This window comes from Melanaphis sacchari, unplaced genomic scaffold (genome assembly GCF_002803265.2).
Source record: "Melanaphis sacchari strain LSU unplaced genomic scaffold, SCAv2.0 Contig19_pilon_pilon, whole genome shotgun sequence".
NCBI classification, from domain to species: domain Eukaryota; kingdom Metazoa; phylum Arthropoda; class Insecta; order Hemiptera; family Aphididae; genus Melanaphis; species Melanaphis sacchari.
The window spans coordinates 169,315-195,089 of NW_020270975.1; the positions used below are offsets into that span (position 1 = coordinate 169,315).

Here is a 25,775-nt window from a genome sequence, read left to right on the forward strand (position 1 = left end):
TACTCGCGTCCGGTCCGCTGGCGGGTGCACTTTCTTTCCGCCGCCGCCGCCGCCTTCGTCTCCGTCTCAGTGGCAGCGACTCGCAGTACGACGCGATAACTCGGTTTAGTGTGGTGCACACGGCTCGCGTTGGAGGTAACCACTTACCGCGGTGTGTAAATACGCGCGTCGCGTCCGGAACGCCGTCACGTCGCAAGGCCGGCCGCACGCTCGCCAGGTACGCCGATCGCCACTGGTCGCTCGCTCGGACGGACGGACGGACGGACGCTCAGACCGCGGCCAACGCGCGTTTATGGTGCACGGCCGCCGCCGACGATGCGGTCGCAGCAGCTGCAGCTGATGGTGGTGCACGTGTGCATGCTGACCGCCGCCGTCGCCTCCACCGTCGGCCACGGATCGGCCACCGCCCCGGCGGCCGCGTCCACGGTAAGCTCCTGCGCTCGCGGCGGCTACTTCGAATTCCGGCGGGTTAAGGGTGTGCTGTGAGAGGAGAGCGACTACGCGAGACCGCCGTCACAAGACGATTTCCGGATAGGGGTGCGTATCCGGACGGACTCGTGCGTTGCTCGGTCGATAATTAAAAACGATTAGGATCACGGTGTGTCGTTAGTCGTTACGCTCTAAGGTTTACCGTCGCCAACGTTTTTTTATCTCTGTGACACGACTTGTATTTCGTTCGTTTCTATATAGGCATACGCGCGGTCTGCAACTCGTATATTATATTAGAATAAAATCATAACGCATGAGTATGTGGTAATCTTAAATAATTACAATAACCGTGATTTATTGTTATCGAGGTGCTAGGGTGTGAGAATTTTAATGATAAAAAAATAAATACAAATCTCTTCGCAGCGATTCGTTATTGCAAATATCGACATAGGTAGCAAATTCTGACGGTGATCGTGGTTATTAGCCATTACCTGTGTTATTGAACGTTCAATATTCTCTAACAATTTTTTTATTCTTTTCTCTCGTTGTTTAGGATCGAACAACAAAATATATAGTTTCCATAGTGTTATTATTTAAATACCGAATACTATAAATCACATTAACACTGATATTTCATGAGTTTAAATGACCGTGGTAAGTCAAATAAGCTAACATTTTGGGAATGTCTGTGGTTATTTTTATCATATTATTATTATCATACTATGATAATTAAGGGACATTCGTTTTCCCATGGCCTTGAAAAATTCTAAGATGGCACTAATTGATTATTAACAATAATCGTGTCTGTCTCGAGATCGTCATTGTTGTTCTCTCATGGCTGGTTCGAGACCGAGACGGTATGTGACATTTGTGTGGTAAAAGTAGCTCTACCGTCACCGAGAAAGAAAGAAAACACATACGTCGCGTGTCTAAGAAAAAGAAATTTTCAACGACCAAATAACGTTTTGACGAGACGTACGCTTAAAATAAAGTACTATTATTACAATTATTTTTATTACTACACATCTTAAAATTCCAATTCGATGTCACGTGACCCATCCTACTACACCTAACCTATCTGTATGCATACAGGTTTTATCAAGAAGTTATTGAGAACACCTGTTAGGTCCTTGTGGTTTATCCTTTATGAATATAAGTGTGTATGTAGGTGCGCTTATTGTTTGTACTTTCTTTCCATAGGATGATGACGATGACGGCACGTCCAGACCCGACAGACAAGACGACAAACGAATATTCTTTGACGACATATTCGGTTCGGTCAGCTACGAACCCGAGGAGAAGTTACCAGTGTCCAATTGCACTTGCAGTGAGTACATAATTGATAACATAAATAAATTATCATTTAGTATTACATTATTAATTATTGCATATTAACCTGACACGATAAACCATCATGAACACAATTTTTTTGTGTCAAAATTTTATTAGGGACACCGTTTGACCTGATAACCGATTTCAGGACGTGTTACGGAAACTCTTCCCATACCGGCTACAGTGGCGCTAGTGCGCCACACAGTTTTCGGGTCAGAATGTAAATACATAATATTATACTTTTACCGACACGACGAAATGCGTTTAATATAATATATTAATGCATATTTCAAATTCGTAACGGAAAGCGTTCGAAATACTTCCTAACAAGACAGTTCCTAGTTTCTTTCGTGCATACAACACATTGTATAAAATCGGTTGTATTCGATCGACAACAACGCTTTCGATATATAATATCATTTTATAATACCACACGCCAATAGCTCCCACATCGAGTGACTCTTATAAATTTAAATTATTACACACGCACATTCATCGGACGGGGATTTTCATTTAGCATTATCATTGCTTTTTTTCGACTGTTAATATGACGTCACGACGATTTGTATACGGTTAATAAAGTCACTTCATGATTTCTAGTTTGTTATTGTCAATCTTCATATAAAATCCGCTATAGCCACCCGTTTTTTGGATTAAATAACCACGTATCTTTGACTAAATCATATTTATGTCTTAAAATTACCAAAGAAAAAGTGAAAATGTCAATATTTTTATTATCTATTATAATTTAGAAAAAACAAACAAGTCTTTTAAAATTTACGAGAATCAAATCATATTATTAAAACTCGCGGGTCGATTAAGTTTTACGAAATTCAAATGAAAAGTGACATTAGCCCTTCTACTAATGCTTTTACTCAAAACTGATTAAATATCTTTGATGTAGCTTCTATAGCAATCTATAATTGTTTCGAGTCGTCCAATATTTTAATCGTTTATTTGTGTATAGATTGCGGAGTGCCAAACCAAGAAATCCGTATAGTGGGCGGCCGTCCCACCGGAGTGCACAAGTATCCATGGGTAGCGAAACTCATGTACGAAGGTCATTTCCACTGCGGTGGATCACTCATCAACAGCGATTACGTGTTAACCGCAGCTCATTGCGTCCGAAAGTAAGTGCATATATTTTTAGTTGATTACGATGTTTTTTTTTTTAAAGGTCCATACTTTAATATCTTGCTGTTTATTTATTAGTAAAACATTAAAAATTATGTAAAATGAATGCAAAACTGAACAATGATTAATAGTTATTTGATCAAAATCTGAAAACAATTGTGAATAAAATATAAAAATATTAACATACATTTGCATAATATGCATTGTGCATATACAAGTTCACGAAACTAATGGATATTTTTTAAGGAGAGGAGAGTTATTAAGATGACAATGATGTAATTTGAGCACCAATAAAACATTGACATACGTTAAAATAATCCCTTATATCAGTCAGAAAATTATACGAATAGATAATATTTTTATAATTAGGCAATGTTCTAACTAAAAAAAGTTAACAATTTCACGTCCCCGGAGATTTTGAGTCTCGTTATCATAATATAGTGTTTCGTATAAAAAATCTAAAACAGAAATTTAAAAAAATATTTTTAAAAAGTCTAGCATTCAAGCTCTAAGTTCCGGTAACTATTACCACAATAATTTAATTTAATTATATAGCCACATGTGTACGAGTACACTAAAGAGAGAGAGAGAGATGGAAAGACCTATCGCTGTTTTTTTTATACGCGTTACTATAATAAGTCAACTTCTATGTATAGAAAGTTTTAAGACCCTCGACTCGTTGTACAGCGGTGGCCAATAGTCAATAACATTTAATTACGATAATATCATAGTCCATAATACAATTTATGTAGTATGTACAAGCTCTACGATATTAAATTTTAATTACTTACGATCGATTATCGGTGTGTCATAACGGTTCTCGAATGCTTCTCCGTCGACGTGACACCAGTAATACGCGGTAAAGATCTCAAATTTGGGGTTTTCTAACTTTCTATACACTCTTACACATGGGTATCGCTGTTTAAAAATGGTCTAATAATATTTATGTATAATATGTTTGCGTACGCGTTTCATAAATACGTCATGTGCCCATACTACTTACTACGCGTGACACCGATACATTATTATTATTGATCGTCTCTGATTTCGGAACAACCGTTATTGTAATAATAATATAGACAGTAGACACCTATATTGTACCGTAAAAATCACTCGAAAAAAAACCGCAAACGCATGCGGTTAGTTATATGCGAATGTGCTTACTGCAGTTGAGCAGTATATGGGTGTTGATTCATTTAAGTAGGTACCGTCAGTAATATTTTAGATCTGTTTTCATTTTTCAAAAACAAATCACACATTCTGGAGAATGGTTTGTAGCGCTCTTTTTTTACGACTGCGACGTTTTATGGATTTTTAACTTTTCAACGACTGCTTTATTTTTAATTTAACTATCTGAAGCAAAATGCGTTTCTAAAAGTGTTTTCTACTTATATGTATAAATATAGTTAGCACTTAATCAGATATTTAAGATAGTTTGAGGTAACTTGACTAAAACCTCTCCAATGAATAGTGCTACATTATGCACGACTCATATAATCTCGAATTATACTTTGAGTATCTATAGGTGTATATCCTAGATGCACAGGTTAACTGTTTTTTAGATATTTTGCTTCAGATTTGTATCAAATCAGCATTGTAAAAACTTGTGCATTGCGTGAAAATGTATCAGCAATGACAATACTTTAAAGACTTAGTGACTAAAACACATAAATCGACTATGAAAATTAGTGATAAGTAATGGGTAATAGATAAGCCACATACACGTACCACTCCATAATATCAATATGTTACGTAGATGATACCCGCGGTATTTGTACCAGCCGATTACCGTGTAGGTACACTAGGTACCCGTATGTTGCCGTATAATATAATATTTGACGCGTAAAAACGTTGTATTTCGTTTCCACTATCGGAATCGCATCGTCATTATATATTATAATATACGTTTATATACCTGCTATATTTCAATTCACCGTCGCCGCACCGAGAGATTTCGTCCTAAATTGTTGCTTTACCAGCGTGGAGTAAACAACGAGGTTAAAATATGCATCCGATAGATATGTGATAGCCGCGGTACCTATACGCGCGCGTAATAACTTTCCATTGCGAAATTATTCATAAAAACAATTTCGAATACGCGAAACGTACACATTTTCATTTCACGAACACATACGGACGAAACGTGAACATCGTTTACATAAACGTATATGCGTATTGTGATGTGAGTTTGTCAATTAAAAATTAAAACGTTTGTACGGTTGTTGTGAATAGCAACGATTGCGATCGGAATATTTTTTACGATATAATTTTATGAACTATCGTTACATAATAATATATAAAATATTATATTGTATATTATATTATTTGATCGAATACAGTGGGTAATTAAAAATGCAATTACATTACACCATTGAATATAATATTAAACGTTTGATGTGCTTTTATCGGTGTAAAAAATCACGTTCGGTTGAATATATTTACTTTTTTTTACTCTTAATAGTACCCGTCATAAAACATATATATATATATATAGCTAATAAAATATAAGATTCAACAAACACATATATGTAGGTAGCGTGATTTCGAGTTTGTACCAGTTATTGTTAATCGAGGACTTGGAGAAAGTTAAACACACATTCACACTTGTTTTCGTATTATAATGATAAACAGGCGTATATCATCTGATTAAGATCCATAAATGTAAAGAAAGAAAAAATACTTCTATTTTCTTCTGGACTGCAACTTACTGTTAATGTAATAACAGTTAATTGTCTACACACGCGTTATATCGTTATAACCGAAGCATAATATCATAATGTGATATTATATATCCTATTGGCTATTACCATATATTATTATACGTACACAGTGAATCGGCGTTTTATTCTTTATCGCCGTGTTATGCATAATATAATATACCTATGTGTTATTATCGTCTCTTAACGAGCAATAACGACTATAAAAAACTATAATGTAACAAACGGTGATATTTATTTATAGATTGAAAAAATCTCGTATACGTGTGATATTCGGCGATCACGACCAGAGCACGGCGACCGACGGTGAAACGATGACCAGAATGGTATCTTCGATCGTGCGTCATCGGAACTTTGACGTGAACTCGTACAACCACGACGTGGCTCTATTACGACTGCGGAAGGCGGTACCGTTCTCCAAATCAGTGCGGCCGATATGTTTACCGTTAGCTAGTAAGTGCATACTGTGTTTAATTCGATAAAACCGAGTGGACTGCGACGAAATCGTTGCCGATGGTATAATAATGACTGAAAATTCCATACGCCTTGTCCATTGTCTTCCGCCGTCTTCTATCCTACAATATCACCGCCGACTTACCCTGGCACGTCGACAAATCACAAAGATTTCCTTAATTCCTCGGCCTTTTAATCCGTCCAAATATTTATATTTCGTTGTAAAAATCATGCTTAGGTTCCGTTACAGTATATTAAAAAATATTATAAATACAATAATGGTCTACTGCTCTTCACCTTCTTCGTAATATTATGTATTAGTTAAGTGTCTCCGTCAAATAATTTAACTTTTCTTTGAACGTTTTAGTCCGCTGTAAACATATTACATTATATTATTACCATGATTTTATGGGTTTCAGCCGAAAACTTTATTAATACTCGGAAAACTTCACAGTTTAGAAAATGTATAAAAAATAAAATACTACATACTTACGTCTGAGAATAAAAAACATTTTTAATATTATTACACATTTATGCCCAGCAATCGAAAAAATTCTACCTATAACCAGGCTGGACAGAAAACTGATAAACAAACACGCGATTTTTAATATGTTTCAATTCTAACATCGGTTAGTTTAGGTTAATTCCTGGTCCCTATGGCATGTTTATTAATACAATCTACACGTCATTTTAATAATTTACAACTATAATGATAAAGTAAAATCGCTGTAGAACGACTTTTCCAAAATCTTATCAAAAACACGTTAAGTAATCATCGTTATAATTTATATTATGTGTAGCTCGCGAACCATCCGGAAAAGTGGGAACCGTGGTCGGTTGGGGACGTTTGTCGGAAGGTGGAAATTTGGCGGACGTCGTGCAAGAAGTTCAAGTACCTATCCTGTCGCTAGCGCAGTGCCGGGCTTCAAAATACCGACCACAGAGAATCACCGCCAACATGATTTGCGCCGGAAAGGGTGTTGAGGACTCTTGCCAGGTTAGTTATTTTAATTTGTGCGTAATAATAACATTTTGACCTCCAGTTCGTTTATATTAACCCAAGTCCAGCAGCTCAGCATATTGTGGTCATTGCCGCTTGTACGTCTTTTTTCGAACTCTTTTTTTTTTTATAATCATTATTAATAAATTGTTGCATCATTAATATATATTATTCCGGTTTGACGGTTTAAGACCGTGATCCCGGGAATGAGACGTCCAATTCTGACGAACAATGATTCATAATATGAAATTATACAAAACCAGCGAGATCAGAATAACCACTACTTTATACATATCATTATTATCAAAATTTCCAGTAACAATATGACGTCGATAACATGAATACCCTGTTATTTTCTAGAAATAGCAACCTAGGAACTTTCTAATGTATAACTTCGTTAGTAGTATTTGATAAACGTCATCGTCATGTAATTTATTTCAGTTAATTACTCTACATATTTTATCGATCATTATCTATTATTATGTACTTCCCACGCGGAAGATGGAACGTGTTTCAAACTGTTTCGAAACGCAAAACCAATTTAAAAATTTTCGTCCACGAAACCGAAAATTATCAACACCCTACTAGTGATTTGCGATAAATTCGCGACGCCCACCATCTATCTATAGAGGCGTGTTCAATAATGTTAATTATTTTCATTGCAGGGTGACAGTGGAGGACCTTTGTTGATAAACAGCGAAACCGATGACAAATTGGAAATAGTTGGTGAGCATAATATTATGATATTTTATTAGTCCATTCGTGAAAAATACAACCGTAATGATACAGAGGGCGATTCTTTTAATAGTAAACATTCGTTGTCGTAGATATATATTAACACTTTGAAAATAAATCATTTCCAATGAGTAGATAGTCAATTTTTGTAAGTATTTAAACTTTAAATAATTTCATTTACTAAAACAGTAAATGATAAAAGTTAGATTTTGTTACGACTTCGAGTTGTGTAAAAACAGTAATTTCAGAAACTTGTACACTTTTTGAGATGACGAATGTTAACTATTAAATGATGCACTCAGTATAGACTGCAATATTGAGTTCGGTCAAATAATCGGTTACCTACCTTAGTAGGTTTAGTCGCCTTAATTTTTAATAACGTGTCGTTTTCCAGGCATAGTCTCTTGGGGCGTCGGTTGCGGTAGACCCGGTTACCCGGGCGTGTATACCAGAGTTACAAAATATTTGGATTGGATTCAAAAGAACATGCGAGACACTTGCGCATGCATTAGATAATGGCCGGAATTATTGCAGTACGACATTGGCATATTGTTCGTGACAAATTACGTATAAATTTTAGTCCTACGAGTATTATATATATATATATACATATAATACGTGTATTGTACACATTATATCGTGTTATTACTTAACATCTAAGTATTTAAATTAAATTATTTATTTGATCTTGTATTTTTTTTTTCTTTTCGTTATATACTATGTGTTCACGAACATTTAATAAACGTTTTGTATGAAAAAAGAAAAACTCGAATAAAACGTTATATAAAACATACTACCTACCTCTACCTATATATATATATATATATCATTTTGTACGCACATCATCGAGCACACTGTCTATTATTCTTCGTTTTGTGCTCGTACATAACCGTCTGCAGACAAAAAAACGTCACTGCCGCCGTCTCACTTTCAAGTTTTGACGATATAATAGTAAAACATGACGAACAATGTGCGAGTACAATCGATATTATATTTTGGTAGGTGTGCATTGTACAATAATGTACAGCTCTGAGATATCACAGCGTGCTCGCGCTCGTAGTGCCTATACGTTACGCGTTGCTCGCCAGTCATCGTTCCTGTCATTCATATTTTCGTCTTCTTTCACCGTCTCGCGGTGTGTACCCACATGATGTACGTATAATATAATAATATAATAATAGTATATAATATGTATGACAGGTACTTCCGTCAGACGCATTTCTGAAATTCCGCACAAAATGCACACACAACGTTTATATTAACCTCGCGGACGCATTACACAATCCAAACACGTTTTAATAATACACACACACACACACACACACACACAAGCACGCACGCACACGCATTAATATTTATATATATATTTACTGGACCCGTCGGTCGGTCTTGAATTGGCGTGTAGAAAAGTGGATTCCCGTTTGTTATGTCCAAGACGCATGTGTGTGTGTGTATATTTAGTGTATTTATGTGTATTTGTGCGTGTGTATGAGTTTTAACGATGTCCGACACCGTTAAACGTATAATACTGGTGGCCGCTTCGGGTCACAGTCATGACACCGAGTCGCCAAGGTTCGCTTCTCGCCGGCGTTCTGCTCGCGATAGCATGTGCAACGCAACAGGCAAGTACCTAAATTTTATAAAAAATAACATTATATTGTATCGTAATGCTTTCCGAATCATCGGCTCCTGCATTGCGGTGCATATAATAATAACAATAATATTATACGTTAGAAAATAAAAAAAAAAAATAAAAAACCGTTAATGTTCGACTAATATTTTGCGGCGATTTCTGGTGCAGGGTCATGGCGTGAGAAACGTATTCACAGACTTCGGGTTTCGTGCGCCTCAAATGGCCGCGAGTTCGGTCACCAAAAACGACCAAGAATGCGACTGTAGTAAGTTTGTCTGAATATTTCTAGATATCCGATAACCGTGGTCGTTCGTACTGTCGTACGTACTTACTGCACGAATTTTATTTTAATATAAAACCAACTCGTGTTGAAGACATAACCACAATAGTACAATAGTGTTAGATAAGTTAATTTAAACTTATTATTTCGTTTTAACTAAACAAAATCTGTTGATTTACGACTTTGGTAAACTCCAACCCGTATGTATAGAAAATTTTAAAATGCAGTTAAGTTTAATAATTAAACTAATAATTTTTTTTTTTTAATTTGATCGTTAAATTTGATATTATTATTTTTTCTCCAATACACTAAGTTTTACATCATAGAATTATAAAATTGATTAAAATTGTATAACATTTATTCAGAGATTAAATTTTTTTTTTTCCATTAGTAGAGTATAAAATTCAAGAAATAAATACATAAAATAATATTTAACACAACTTTATGGAACACGAAAAAAGAAACTTAATTAAAGGGTATCATTCGAATTTCTACTTTGAACGAGTACAGAAATTAAACACTCCGTAACACATTTTATCGTTAAAATTTATACTTAAAAGATTTTAACTTTTGAATTCACTTAACAATTATCAAGATTACCACAAAATTTAAAAAAGTAATAACTTATAACCATAAACCAATACGATAAATGAATGTTACAAATATAAACATTAAATAAAACAATATTATAATAGTCAATGTTAATTTCATTTTGTCCTCAAAAATATACTCTATACAGGAACATAATTCTAGAATCAAATAAATCAATATTTTAATCTCAAACTTTATAGTACGTCGAAACATACATCTATAGTTGTAACCTTTTTTCCAATTTTTTTAAGCCATTGTTTGAAAGAAATTTAAAAAAAGTTCAATGAAGACTATTAAAAATCTTTTTCTTTTGGATAAAAAAAATATTTATCAAAATTTAACAATTATTCTGAGAAGCTTGAGCATTTTTCCTGTGAAGTATTTTTGAAAATATAATACACCCTATAACCTCTCCTACTTCCTTAAATATAGGTAATGAACTGGAGAATAGCGAAAAAGTATAATAATTTAGTTTATAAATAATATATAAAATATAATTTACAAATATTATGAAATAGTGGACAATTTGAGAAATTAGTAGGTACCTACCGTGTCCCTTAATAATAATAGACTAGTTGAATAGTAATTTGTATAATTGATAATATCATAGAAATTAATGGTTTTCATACGATATTCAACTTATTTATCATTATTAATATTATTATTAAAAATACTAAAGAACTTGACCTAAAGTTACATAATTCCCGTTAAAATATTACGATACTATTGTCCATTACACGATTTCGACTTAATTAACTGATAAACCTATCAAGTATGTTATAAAAACTTTAAACATAAATTTAATCTTAAAGGCCAAAATGTTCAGAATTAATTTCTTTCTCTATATATTTACAAAATTAATCTTGTACGTTATACATTTACACATCATACATAAGTATGATATTATACTCATGATCCACCGTTCGTCCATTCATTAATTGTAAATCACAGGTTTCTTACTCATAAAAAACAATGCGTCTGAAGAAAAATATAATACGTACCTTTGATATTCATTGTCTTTTACACATTTCTCTAGAAATTAGGTTAAAATATGAATACACAAATGACTTATACCAATATAGGTCGGTATTATATTTCAATAATAATATATACGTTGGTACTGGATACAGTACTAAAAAAATATTTTATAATTTAACATTTATAGGTACCATATGTGTATAATTTCGATTGTTAAAATTGTGAATAACGCCAAAATTAAACATTATGTTTTGGACTAGCTGACCCGGCAAACGTAGGTAAATACGTATAAGCGTTATGATCGCGAATTCATGATAAAATCCCACCAAAAAAAGCACTTTTAGTTTTTCCCAAATTTTTTCAATTCTCCAAACAGCTAATATTTTTTTTCTATAAAGTCTTTATTTGAAAATTTAAAAAAAAATAAGCTCAATCAATCCATCATTTTTCAAGTTATACGCGCTTATCAACGAACAGCATTTCATTTTTATTTAAATATATTTAAATATATTCTAGCCCTTGGGTGACAAAACAGGTAATGAAATATATTATACACAGATATATCACTTTATTATTCTATATTATACAATGTATTATGTATATCGTACACTATTTTAGATTATGTTTTAAAATATGACTCAAAATGTAAAATTTTATAAAAATAATAAACCAATTTATTGTTTTATTACGCTAAGTTGGCAGTTAAAATAAATCGTGATTTGAGTATACATTTTACTTGATAAAACTCTTTTAATCTATTTAATTTTAAAATAATAAGCAATCAGTAAGTATGAAAATATAAAATTCATGAATGCGCGATACGTTTTAAATTTTGAACACGACTAAAATATTTTTAATTTTTCATCAAGAACGCAAAAATAAATATTAATACTTTAAAAGTGATAAAATAAAGTTCGATCGTGGTTGCCAAATAAAATTTTAAAACTTGCTGTAAAATTCACTTTGCAGAGAGAACTATTAATAATTAACGTTAATTCTATTTTCGACGTCACAGCAATCGAAGAGTAAATATAATTTTAGTTTTAATGCATGAAGTGTTTTACACTTTGACATTTACGAAACCAAACTTTGCGTATTTAAACCGTTTTGACATTTATTTAATCAAAGTCGCCGTCCCGTGTCAGCACGACGTTTAATAACCGCGTATTACTGTGACATGTGATATAATATAACGACCATTGATGTAATAACTTAGGATTATGCATTATAAATAAGTGTTAACGTATAATTAATAACAGTACTCAAATACCTTTTTATAATATTTGTCTGCTCATCGAGTCGAGTAAAATATGTGATAATTTATCACATGACAGCAAATTATAATATGTGGTATAACGGTTTATTATAAATTTATAAATATAATTTAAAGTTTTAAGCATATTTTTTATTCGTTTCTGCTATTCTGAATTTTTTAAATGTAGTTGAATAACTATAATATTATTATCTTAAAATATTATAAATAAATATGTTTATATTAATATATATATATATATATTATTTATTATTATAAATATAAAATTTATACTAATATATTAAAATTAACAAGGTATTTTTAAACATTTTAAATAATTCATTAAAGTATTTACCTATTACACGAGTTCTATTCTCATTTCTCAAGACGTGTAACTGTGTAAGTATTAAAAAACAGAAGTTGGAGTAACTGCACTCTTTTTCAATATTATATTCTTCTCTTATTTTCTGGTGACCAATATCGTAGCTTCATTATACCCATTGTGTAACATGCAGTCAACAATCAACCACATTATCGTCCATTATCCATACTGTATATATTGTATAGAAGTTGGAAAATAATTCTCCATAAGAGTTACGAGTACGACCAAACCGAAAAATGTTTACAAAGAAATTTGACCCTTTACAAACAATTTAATTTCTTATTTCAAATAAATTTAAACGATTGAAAGATATAACGAAGTATTCTATAAGGTATAAATAGTTTTAATAATCGTAAACCTAAATTCAAATCTACAATATACATTATACACATCATATACCTAACACTTCAGTAGACCATAATATATACATTGATATAAATTAACAGATTATTATGAAAAGCGCACAATATCATAAAGGATATTAAACATGGTAATGTGCTTTCACGCGATATTTTAAAGTCATATTTTCTCTTCAGTGCTATACATTTTATTACACACACTCCCTATTTTTAAGTACAAATTTGAAATTTTAAACATTAAAATATATTTTAATACCAATGTTTTTTGTGCGAATAATCAAAACAGGTTGCGGATCACCGAACGTCGACACGAAGATTGTAGGCGGCGAACCATCGGGCGTGCACGAATACCCCTGGATGGTCCGTCTGTCGTATTTCAATCAATTCTATTGCGGCGGTACACTGATCAACGACAGATACGTGCTGACAGCCGCACACTGTGTCAAAGGGTACCTATAAACTGCATTTGAACAACGACAATAATGATAATTTGCATAATACATAGATTTAAAGCGCAGGTTTATTTTCACTATTTAGTATACGATATGGGCACATGACACACCTGAATACGTTATTAGAGACTGTATTTAATATTTCCGTAACATAATATCACAAAAATTAGAAAAATAATTACTATTATACCAGTACGAAAAACATTTTAAATTCTAAGCGGAACAATGAATGCACTGATTCTACAACGATACATGGTTTTTCCGTCTATCGTCACCTTATAAAGCATAAAAAACTATGGTTTTCAACTTTCCGATAAATTGAATCTAAATAGGGGAGGACGGTTAAAAAAAAATTTTAGTACTTCTTAAAATAACAAAAATTCTTCTTGCAAACAATTTTTTAAAAGAGTTTTTTTTGTTGTGACTAAAAAATAATTATAGAGACTTGAAATGTTCACTAAATATCAATGTTAACATCTACGAGTTACTTAATAAGAAAAATTTTCAAAATAATTTCGCTCTTTTTGAATTATTCGTAAGTATTTTAAATTGTTGACATTTTTTTGTTTTGTTTTGATTTTTACATGATGAAATTTTGTTTTTGGATAAAATGCTTGAAAATTTAAAATAAGGTCCCTCATAAATTTTTCATGTATAAATCAAATAATATCAAAAATACGTACTCCCAAATTTGTTTATAAGTTTTTACGAAATTTATAAAAATCTCGAAAATATACATTGTAAAATCTATTTTATAATGAATAGTTTATACATTTTTAATATTCTTAATTAAAATAGTCTGGTTATAATTTAAAAGAGGATACTTAATGTTCTAATATTATCTACAGAATATAGGCAAATTAAAATTTTAATATATTATGTAGGTATAAATACTTTCACTTATATTGATGCATTTCATTATTTAAATTTACTACATAATATTTATTTAGTTTTGAATCAGTTAAGAATTTAATATTCTGTATTCTGTGTTGTAAAGTACATTCCAAAAGTAAACTTTAATAGGTATACCTAATAGCTATTGAGTAATAGCTAGTTACAACAAAATTATAAATAAAACAATAATTATAATTAAACTATAAAAAACTAAAATAAACAATACTTGAACTCAAAAATTATCTATTTAACATGCTTTATGATATCGTGAAGGGTATAATACTTGAACTCAGAAATTATCTATATAACATATACTTTATGGTATCTAAGGATATTTTCTCTTATCATATATCCTTTTGTAATCTTTTCCTTCTGTAATAAAAATTACTGGTAAAATTAGTTAATATAAATTGTAAATAAAAAATAGAATAACTTACAACTTTTGTTTCCAAATTCATGTAATTATTAAAATTATTTATTCATGCGTTTAATGTTAAAATAATCATCCTGTGTGCGAATAACAATAACTACGAAAAAATTACTCCGTTCGCTATGTACTTTATTGTAATTTCTTGTTTGCAGATTCTTTTGGCCACTGATCAAAGTCACCTTTGGCGAACACGATTATTGCAACACCACCAGAAAACCAGAAACCCGATTCGTCTTGAGGTCTATTGTAGGTGAATTCAGTTACCTGAATTTTCAAAACGATTTGGCGCTGTTACGACTCAATGACCGAGTGCCAATGACCGCAACCATAAGGCCCGTTTGTTTGCCGACCGATGCAAGTACGTTGTATTAAATTAGTAACTTATATAAAATATATATTATTCAGAGTAAGTAGTAAGTACACTGAGTTGTAACAAAAAATTTTCGAACACTCATTTTTGCTTTTAATTTCATATTTCAAAGTACAACATTTCTCTTAGTATTCTTATTAAAAATTCATGTAAAATTACAAAAAAAAAATAGTTCTTCGATTTAATATGTAGACATTGGCTTTAATCACAAATCTATGACAATTATTCAGCAATTGATACTCAGTCACATACAAACTAATTGTATTGACACGAATTGTGATGGAAATCAAGACACGTGGACATATTATTTTATTAGTATTCTCAGCAGTTAGTTGTATCAGGAGTTAAAATACCCTGGATAAATATGAAACCTGCTAAATAATAAACCTAATTACTCAATTTTGAACGAGAAACCCGTATGACCTATACGAGACCTTTCATAATGAACGAAAAATTCATAATTTTAAAATATAAGATATGAATTGTTGATTCAAAGTAGAAACATAAATTATACAGTAATGCAAAGCACTTGCAATATAGGTACCTTCTATTTGGTAAAGACCGTAAGTGAAAAAAATAATATGTTTGTGTTAATAGTTTCGATGCATATGATTGTATATAAGTAAGGATTTTAACCTTTGGGGATGTGTATTTTTGGAACTGTACAAATTACATCCAAAATTTTCATTGTTCAGTGAACAAAATTTTACGAATATCATATTATAATACAAAATCTTAGTACAAAATTGTACATATTTCCATCCAAAATATTAAATATTATTATCAAGGATCGCAGTTCAAGATTGTTGATTGGTAATGTTGATTATGTTTTTATTGTATTGTTATATTTGTAATTTGTATACATCTGCTATTATAAATTATTACCCATTTAAATGTGTAGCAAACTAGCATAATATTACACCAAAATAATTAATCAACAAAAACTAATATACCTATTATATTTTAGTAAATATAATAATCCAAAAATGAATTACTGTATATAAAAATTAAGTAATAGGCTTATGGGTTATGACCGTTTATTTTTTTCACTAGGTATAAGTGATAATTTTCAATGATTGTACCTACTTCACGTTCACTGTTTGAACTGGTAATCGCTCACTATGCAATTGAAATTCAGAGTTTTTCTACAAAATCGGTTTTCATTAGGTAGGTCGTCGTATGCTTTCGTGATTAATAATGTATTTGGTTCAAATCAATGACGCATTGACGCGAGTGTAAACGGCAATCCGGCGATATAATACACGTCTATACGCGTATATTATTCGTCGTTCGTTTAATTTTTAATAGATTTTTGTTTGTCTTTTTTTAACAACGCGCGGGTAGCCGCCCACGGCGGTCCGTAACGAATATCGGGAAAAGTCCAATACGCAGAACGCTTGTTCATCCTGCAATTATTTGTGCGCTTAAGGCTCGCAAGCCGGATGTCAGTATAAAGATACATGTGGGTACACGCCGTTGCTCCGTATAGTTTTATATTGATTCAACCGACGTTTAATTTCCGCAGAGATCTGTTTTCGGCGCCCGTTGTAAATACAATACGTACATACCTATACATAAACCTAGGTTGTTTAAATCGCAGACAAGGTCTTAATTCCTGGATCTATGTGGGAGCCACTGGCCGGCGGGAGACTATTGACAGACGACGAAAAAATCCTTTTCCGAGACATGGGTTGTTATGTATGTATTATAGAGTGACATTATTCCCTGGAAAATCGTGTTAAGTTTGAAAAAGCCTGTGTACTTGGATAGTTTAAAGATCATTGCTAACGACTAACTTTAAAATTGACTTTTTTTATTTTCCATAATATATTATGATATATTAGTCGTGCCGAGTTTACAACTAACCCCCCCCCCCCAACATCACCGATAACGGTCTCGACGATTCGCAGTAAATAGAGATACCTGAATACTATTATTTCAACACAAAGGGAAAAGGTTTAACTACAGGTCATAAATTCCGAGTGTCTGTAACCGCGGTATTCAATATGGGTGCTTGTGATTTATTACATATACCTATACGTCTTACCTAGATATATGTAAAAAGTCGTTTTTCCGTGTATAATGTACCTACATTATAAGTACGTATATTAAATAGCTATATCGATGATAAAATATAATAATTATTATAATATACCTGCACGACTCGCCAACGTTACAACGGTAATAGACGAAAAAACGTTTTGCAGACGACACGTACAGCAACGGCATAGGAAAGGCGGCGGGTTGGGGTACGCTGTACGAGAACGGAAGTCCGTCGTGTCACCTGAGACACGTGGACGTGCCGATCGTTGACAACGACGAGTGCGCCAAGACCAATTACACGGGCGACCTGATCACGGAGAACATGATTTGCGCGGGACACGAACTTGGCGGCAAGGACTCTTGTCAGGGCGACAGCGGCGGACCGCTGATGAGACTCATGGAAAACAAACGGTTCGAGATCATCGGTACGCATAATAATAATAATAATAATAATAGCGTTATTGTCAAATTTGCACTACCGTCGTAACGATTGACGACATAGGTACGTCTCGTTATTATGCTGCGAATATTGTGGGGGATGTAATAATATTGTAAAGCGACGGGGTCGGATTTTGGGTGTGGCTGAAGGATTGGGCCGCAAAAATAAAACGTCAATAATCGAACTATTCAAATCAATAAAAATGTATAAAATATTTTACATCGGTCGAGATTTTGACGAATAACCCGTATTGAAAAGATTCATATTATTCCGTTTTTTGCCGCAGTGTATTGCCACTTCACGGTCGAAGCCGAGTCCAGAACAAACTTTTGAGGGGGGGGGTGGTTATATAAATCTCAGTAAGTGGTGTATAAAACAATAACGAACAATTCATAAATGCTTTAAAACTAGGTACTAAATACGTACATCACCTTAAGCGGCGCCCATAGATAAATTAATAAGGTTTGTTAATAATTATTTAAATACGCGCACAATACAATATAATATAAAATAAAATTCGATTTTACAGCACAAATTTTGAATTTCTATTTTTTTTTCCTTAGAAAAACGGTTGATTACTTCCTTAGGATTGACGTGAATATTTCTGCGTACACTAAATAATGCTAAACACATTAATTTATCTTCAGCGATAGAGTTTCGTAAACAGAACACCGGTAAAGTACCTAATCAACATTTTTAATCAAAATGAAATGTTCGGAAAAAAGTTTCGACTAAAATTAGAATATGCTTCAAGTATTTCGTCCTACATTACAATAATTGTTTGAACTGTAATACTATATTATTAATATTAATATTATACTAATAATAAAAAAGAAACGGAATGTTAAATGTCTAGGTTTGCGTAATGCGAGTAAAACCCTCTGGGCACGACCTTGTACACACACGGTATAAAATTAAATTATAAATAAAAATAATACCATAATGTAAAGCTTATTTTATGGGCGATACAACTAGCGCGCTCTGCCCCCAATTCGCTTCGCTCGTCGATAATTTGGGGCTTCGTTTCCGTGACCCGAGAGTTATAATATCTATATTTAAAAATATTTAAAAATAAAATAGACAAAACTTTATCTGCGAATAATAGATTTTTAAGTAAGTACCTAATTAATTAATAATAATAACGATCATTTATTTATTTAATGGTTGCCATCGGCAATTATTACGTGGAAGGTATTAATTATATTGTAATACTATATTACAACTTATTACTGTACAGAAATAAATTTAAGTATCGTAATTGCGAGCTATGTATTACATATGATGTGTCAACGACCTGTACGAATTAAATAAATTAAGTAGGTATAACCTGATTTAATGTGTACACATACACATAATACACAAAACTTCCATACACGTAGTGTAAATAAATATTACAGAGTTAAAGATACACAATTAAATACTATATGATATTGAAACAAAAAAAATCTAATACAATTTTATTTCTCTTTTCGGAAAAATTGACGTGAAAATAATTCCATTATCGTTTAAAAACCTTTCCATACAAATCAATTTAAAAAAAAATATATATATATATAATGTAATACAACACAGCGTAGGGCTTTTATAATAATATATGATTGTTAAAATAGAATTTCCGCGGTGGTCAGGTCATAAAAGCAATTTAGCCACATCAACGTTAATATAACGTTATTAAGTCTCTAAAATAAAATTTCAACAGACATAACCATCATTTATTATTTTATAAATTGTTACAGGCAACATTAAACGAACCAAATATAAATTAAATTAAAAATCGTTAAAAACGGAGAAAGTTGGCAACTACTGCTGTAGTGCACTTCATGATTGAGGAATAAGTCACTATAATTTATGCATTACATTTAAAACATTTTTATCATTTATGAAAAAAATAAAAAAGTAAAAATTTGACAAATATTAATACATAGTTCATAAAGATTTGAAATATTTAGAAAACTGAGAAAAAAATGTATATTTTATATATTTAGATAGGTAAAAATTGCAAATATTTACAATTATTCGTTTTTGAAATACTAACAACGAATAAGAAAATCATTATTTTACATGTCAAAAGTCAAAATTTAAACATTTTAAACTATAATTGATATTTTTAGATATTAGTTTTCCATAAAAATCACAGTTTTCCTTAATATTATTTTTTATGTTTTTCAGTTATTTAAAAAAAAAAATGAGACATTTTTACATTTGATTCTCCAAAGTATAATATAATAATTTTATGATATCATTGTTGTGTGTATAGGGATTGTGAGCTGGGGTCACGGATGTGCCCGTCCTGGATATCCTGGAGTTTACACAAGAGTTGCCAAATATTTGCCTTGGATCAAAGAAAACTCCAAAGAAGGATGCTATTGTTCACAATGATACAGATTGAAGACACAGTACTCTGTATACAACTAGAAATCACAACACAAATATAATATAGCACACTTACCAAATATTATCGTAATATTAAGTTCAAACGAGAACACATAATTTATTATTAATTTAAAGTTCATTACTTAATAATCATACTTTAATTGCAACTATAATTAATTATTGTGATAAAATAAAATTGTAGAAATATAATTGGTGTATCATAGACCATAGAAAAATTGACAATTTGAGAAATTTTTTAATAATTTTTGAGATAATTTTAACATATTTAAACATATAATTCAATATTTGCATGACACATCCTATGTAGTGTGTACAGTATATAATATTGATTGTAGTTGATAACCCTTTTACGTTTCTATTTGCTATATATTTTTTTTTTTTTTTAATCATGGTAGAAAAAAGACAATAAGCTGAATATTGCATAAAAATATATTCACTATATGCATCATGAAAAATAAAATTACTGTCTTTCTAATTAATTAACATACCTACAATGTGTTATTTACATTAAATTACCAGAAAAATACTTCAACAATTTGTGGGCATTGTTAAAAATACAAAAAACATAAATTAGTAAATTAAATAAGTACTAGATTTAATAATAAAAAAAAGTAAAAATGTTTTACATTTAAAATAGTTTAAAATAGATTAGTTATTTAAAAGATATATCCAATTTATAGTTTTACTGCATAATTTAAGAAGTAGATATAATGACAATTTAATTAAGATTGAAATATATACTTTAATGATCAACAAAATGTAATTTTAAGGCCAATGTAAACATTTTGAATTTACTTTAAGTCTTTAAATCGTTATTTTACAATTTTCACAAGGCAGATCATTAATTAAACTTTCCATTATTTTATATTCCTATGTAATTATGTAAATAACAATTTAATTTCAAATTTTAAGTAAATACTAAGTACAACTATGATCAAAGTAATGTTTTAGTATACCACAGTCTACTATCAATTATTTTTTAGCATATAATCATTAAAAGTTTGTAAATTGGTATTTGATAAAAATAATTTCATTGAGATTTACCTTTTTTTATATAAATAACTATTAACTATACATTACAGAATATAAATAATTTTTACATTAAATTATTATTAAAAAAAAAAAAAGTAAATTATACAAAAGGTTAGAAACTTTATGAAATTATTTTTATTTTTATATTTATACTTCCTTATTTTTGAAAATATTTTATAGTTACATTGTTCAAAGTACAATTTAAAAAATAAACAATACTGCGAACATCAAATAATTTTTAATAATGTATACATATTTCAATATTTGTGGAATTTGAATAACATGAATACATAAAATACTAAATCAACGTTTAAAAAATAAACATTTATTTTATTATATGATTGAATTTAATTGTATAAATACAAAGTAGCGAAAAATGTAAATACCTTAATATAAATTTAAAATTACAATAGTGTCAGTTCAGTTTCAAATGGATTCAATCAAACTCGCCAAGATATACAACTTTGTCACTGGATCCTGACATAACTAAAAAAAAATAAAAACACATTTAAAAAGCAATTACAATTACAGTTAAACATAAGTTCACATGTTGTAAATTATTTACAAGTAAATTTTTGTCTGAATTTTAGCATAGAAAAATGTATATATTAGGTATATTATATTATTGTAATTGTTATTTTACCATTTTAATAAAATTTTATTATTTATTAAAATAAAATCTTTTAAGATTCCTCTTGGGGGAGGATGTCTTATTCAATTAAACAAGCTGTTTACAAGAGTATTTTTAAATTGTTAATAGTTATATTATGATTAAATTATAATTAAATTTAAAAGAAAAAAGAATATTTTTATCATAAATTCACTCAAAAACTTCTGCAATCACATCATAAGAAGTTTTTAATATATATATATATTTAAAATTAAGTGTTTTAGTATAATTACAGTAGTAAATAATTTATTATTTACTCTTGAAAACTTAGGAAAATGATAAATTAAAGTACCATCTAATACTCACAATAAACTCAATAATATTAAAATAATGATAGCTTATCTTGTAACAATAAATAAACACTAAAACTTATTATTATTAAATTATCATTTGTATCAGTAAACAAAAATATAATTTACATAATAAGCATTAAATAAGTTGTCCTACTTCACAATGATATCCTATGCTATTACTTCTAAAGAAGACCTAAATGACCTAAATCATTTTACTTACTTATTGGTTCTTTGGGATGGAAGTCCACATCGTTTACACTTCCATTATGACCTGGCAACTTATACAATATTCTACGAGTATTAGCATCCCAAATATAAACATATCGATCAGCTGAACCCGCTGACACTTTTGAACCGTCAGGTGACCATGCACACCGCAATAAGTTCTTATAACAAAAATTTAAAAACAAATAAAAATCAAATAAATATAAAACAAGATATACCTAGTTGTGCCATAAATTCTGTTCCTTATACAAATGTGTATACTTAATAAATAAAATAAAATAAATTTATAAAAACTGATGTTGTTTATTCTTTATTAACTTAGTAACTTAAAAAAATTAAATACTATTCAAAATGGCCACCGTTTGCATTTATACACTTTTTAAAACGATATGGCCACTCGTCTGTGACAGCCACACCACTTCTAACGGTATTGAGGCAGCTAATTTTACCAAATCGGCTTTTAATGATTCGATATTTCGATGGGGCTTAGAGCAGGCCTTCTCCTTTAAAATACTACACAGTTTGTAAACCAAAGGATTGAGGTCTGGACTTCCTGAGGGCCAATCTTGAGCGGCAATAAATTCAGGTAAATTGACCTCTACCCAGCGTTGTGTTGTTTTTACTTTATGTGCAGGCGCTGAATCCTGCTGAAAGGTCCAGTTCTTTCCTACAAACAAGGTATCACTTAAAGGCTTCACTACCTTTTCTAAAATATCATTTTAGTAGTTAATCGCGCATGTTTTGACTTCCTGTTAACAGAAATGCAGTTTCATATGATACTTCCAACCAAACCATCACTGAGGCTGGATGATGACATCCTCTTTTTACTCTTTGAATTTTTTTAGCAGCTTCCAGAGAGTTGTGAGTATAAACTCATTTTGATGGTTAAATTTTTCTTCCACAGTAAAAATTTTTTCATCTGTAAACAGTATCTGTCTGTGGCCATTTTTGGTGTACCACTTATATAACTCCTTCGTTCTTGTCTCTCTAATTTGACGTAACGCATCTGTCAACCGCTGACCGGTGCTTCTTCAATAAGCACCAAAGCCAAGGTCTTCTTTAATAATGCGTGACATGGTTCTTGGTGGAATTTTCATTTCTCTAGCCACGATTTTTTGCTCGCGAAGTGGATTTCTGTGAATCCTCTGTGCGACAGCTTTAACTTTTGTATTTGTTCTTATTTCACGTGGACGTCCACTTCTTGGCTTGTAATCTATAGTGTTGAACTCTTTGAACCATTTTATGGTCCGATAAACAAATTTTTTCGTTATTTTCAACAGTTTCAATGAGTTGAAAATCTCTAATAGTATTTTATTACACTTAAATAACGCAAAACAGCAATACGATTTTCTTTAATACCCCTTCCATGTTTAATATGTGATGTGAACAATCGTACTAACCAAAAATAGTAAATATGAAAATTGTTGAAAATTATATTCATAAACAAAGTCATCAGTGTTATCATAAAATATTAATAGAATAACTTATAAATAGGGACAGAACTTATGGCATGACTAAGTAAATTAGTCAAATACATTTTTTAATATTAAAATACCTTTTCAAAATTATGAGTATGTCCTGAGAAGACTTTCAAACATCTATCAGCAGGTGCATAAGGTCTAACATCCCATATTCTCAAGCTATTATCCATTGCATTAGACAGTAAATAACAACCATCGGGTGACAATTCAAGTCCAGTCACTGTATCCGTATGGCCAGGTAAACGATGAAGTAACGCATTTTTACGTAAATCCCAAATCTAATATAAACAATTATATTAAACATTAATAATACTAAAATATATAAATAATAATATTACTTTTATTTCGTTATCTAGACCACCAGTTATGACTTGATCAGCTGTATCATTAAAACATACGGACATCACTTGATAATTATTATTAAAAGTGGTTACTGCATCGCCTCCTCGTTTTCTAGGATCCCATACTTTTATAGTACAATCATCTGAAGCACTTGTGATCATCTGAGGTCCACGTCTTGCAGAGTCACAGGAATTAACAAACCCTGTATGTCCTAAAAAAACAAATAGTGTTAGACAAAAATATTTTGCATTTCATCAAATAAAAAATATATAAACTAAACCAAGTTCCAGCCTATTATTTGGTATCTGTATATTTATTATTTTTGATTTCATAACCAGGAAACATTAAATTAATAGTTAAGTATTTGTTAAGAATTTGACTAGATGAAATAGTACATTATGAAATATATTCCTGATATCCAGTGATATGTGACTCCTCTTATTAAACTTTTAACATTAAAAAAAAAAAATTATTTACCTATTAACAAATTATTTAACAAATAATAAACATTCATACTAAACAAACGCATTAAGATTATTATCAAAAAAAAAATATAGATACTAAATATTTCAATATTTAGTAAATAGTTGACTGATGAACTGAATATCCTAGAATACCTTTAAGTTTTTTGACTCTTTGGCCCTTGTAAATATCCCAAAATGAAACTGTCATATCAGTACTACTTGTGTATATTAATGTTCCGTCAGTGGAGAATTTCATATCTAGAACAGCTCCAGAGTGGCCAGTGAGGACACCCAAGTTTTCACACTCACCATACACACTCCATATGACTGAAACATATTAAGTCAATTTAAACAAATATATACATCTCTGACTAATATCTATGCCGTACATTGACGACTATGTACTTACAAATCTTTCTGTCAAAACCCGAAGAGGCCAGATAATCGCCTTCAGGATGAAATTTTGTAGCAAATATATCACCATCATGACCTTCCAACGCCATGATAGGCATAAAAAGACTGGATGTACGGACATTGGACTATAGTAAAATAAACAGAATTAAATTTAATGAAATCGACATGACCAAACATTAACGTCCAAACGTACTAAAATTCATAAGACTTACCTTGTCGGTCTTCAAATACTTTTCTCTAACCGATTTATTCTGTTCGGCGTCAGCCAGAGCTACTTCGCTCTTGCGCTTTACCATTTTATTCTTGTTTAAAATTTGACTTACTCGATAACTACTTTTTTAAATAATTTATATTAACTAATAATATAAGCAATGGATATTAAACAATGAAAATCGTTATGAACATTGCGGCCGAAATGCCACAGTTTCTTATTTCTATAGTTCTGTTTCTGACGTTTCAGTTAGACGGCTATAATATAATCAATTTCAATTATACTTTGTGTTTACTTCAGTATTATTATCGAAGAAATCTAAATATTCGAAATGTCCGTCGTAAGA

At 30.9% G+C, this 25,775-nt stretch overlaps 3 protein-coding genes across 4 annotated transcripts; 2 read left to right on the forward strand and 1 right to left on the reverse strand.

The window, feature by feature from the left end:
- LOC112593037 (trypsin-1-like) lies at positions 1-8,538 on the forward strand. The gene is made up of 7 exons (XM_025337258.1): positions 1-426; positions 1,630-1,756; positions 2,729-2,891; positions 5,857-6,065; positions 6,866-7,062; positions 7,731-7,791; positions 8,195-8,538. Exons 1-7 carry the CDS (start codon positions 316-318, stop codon positions 8,314-8,316), a joined length of 990 nt encoding a protein of 329 aa, XP_025193043.1. The 5' UTR covers positions 1-315; the 3' UTR covers positions 8,317-8,538.
- A 781-nt stretch (positions 8,539-9,319) lies between these two features.
- On the forward strand, positions 9,320-20,805 carry LOC112593040 (trypsin-1-like). The gene is made up of 6 exons (XM_025337260.1): positions 9,320-9,422; positions 9,602-9,698; positions 13,562-13,724; positions 15,204-15,409; positions 17,629-17,889; positions 20,161-20,805. The coding sequence occupies exons 1-6, from the start codon at positions 9,354-9,356 to the stop codon at positions 20,280-20,282; spliced, it is 918 nt and encodes a 305-aa protein (XP_025193045.1). The 5' UTR covers positions 9,320-9,353; the 3' UTR covers positions 20,283-20,805.
- Positions 20,059-25,766, reverse strand: LOC112593036 (U5 small nuclear ribonucleoprotein 40 kDa protein). Of its 2 annotated transcripts, XR_003114577.1 has the most exons (8): positions 25,431-25,766; positions 25,214-25,343; positions 24,958-25,131; positions 24,337-24,551; positions 24,073-24,276; positions 22,513-22,678; positions 21,716-21,815; positions 20,059-20,314 (listed from the first exon to the last, which is right to left on the reverse strand). XR_003114577.1 is itself a non-coding variant. In XM_025337257.1 (7 exons), exons 1-7 carry the CDS (start codon positions 25,512-25,514, stop codon positions 21,766-21,768), a joined length of 1,023 nt encoding a protein of 340 aa, XP_025193042.1. In that variant the 5' UTR covers positions 25,515-25,766; the 3' UTR covers positions 21,671-21,765. The 2 variants fall into 2 exon arrangements, 1 of the variants encoding a protein (XP_025193042.1); XM_025337257.1 differs by lacking the exon at positions 20,059-20,314 and having other exon boundaries at positions 21,671-21,815.
- Between the last annotated feature and the right edge of the window lie 9 nt (positions 25,767-25,775).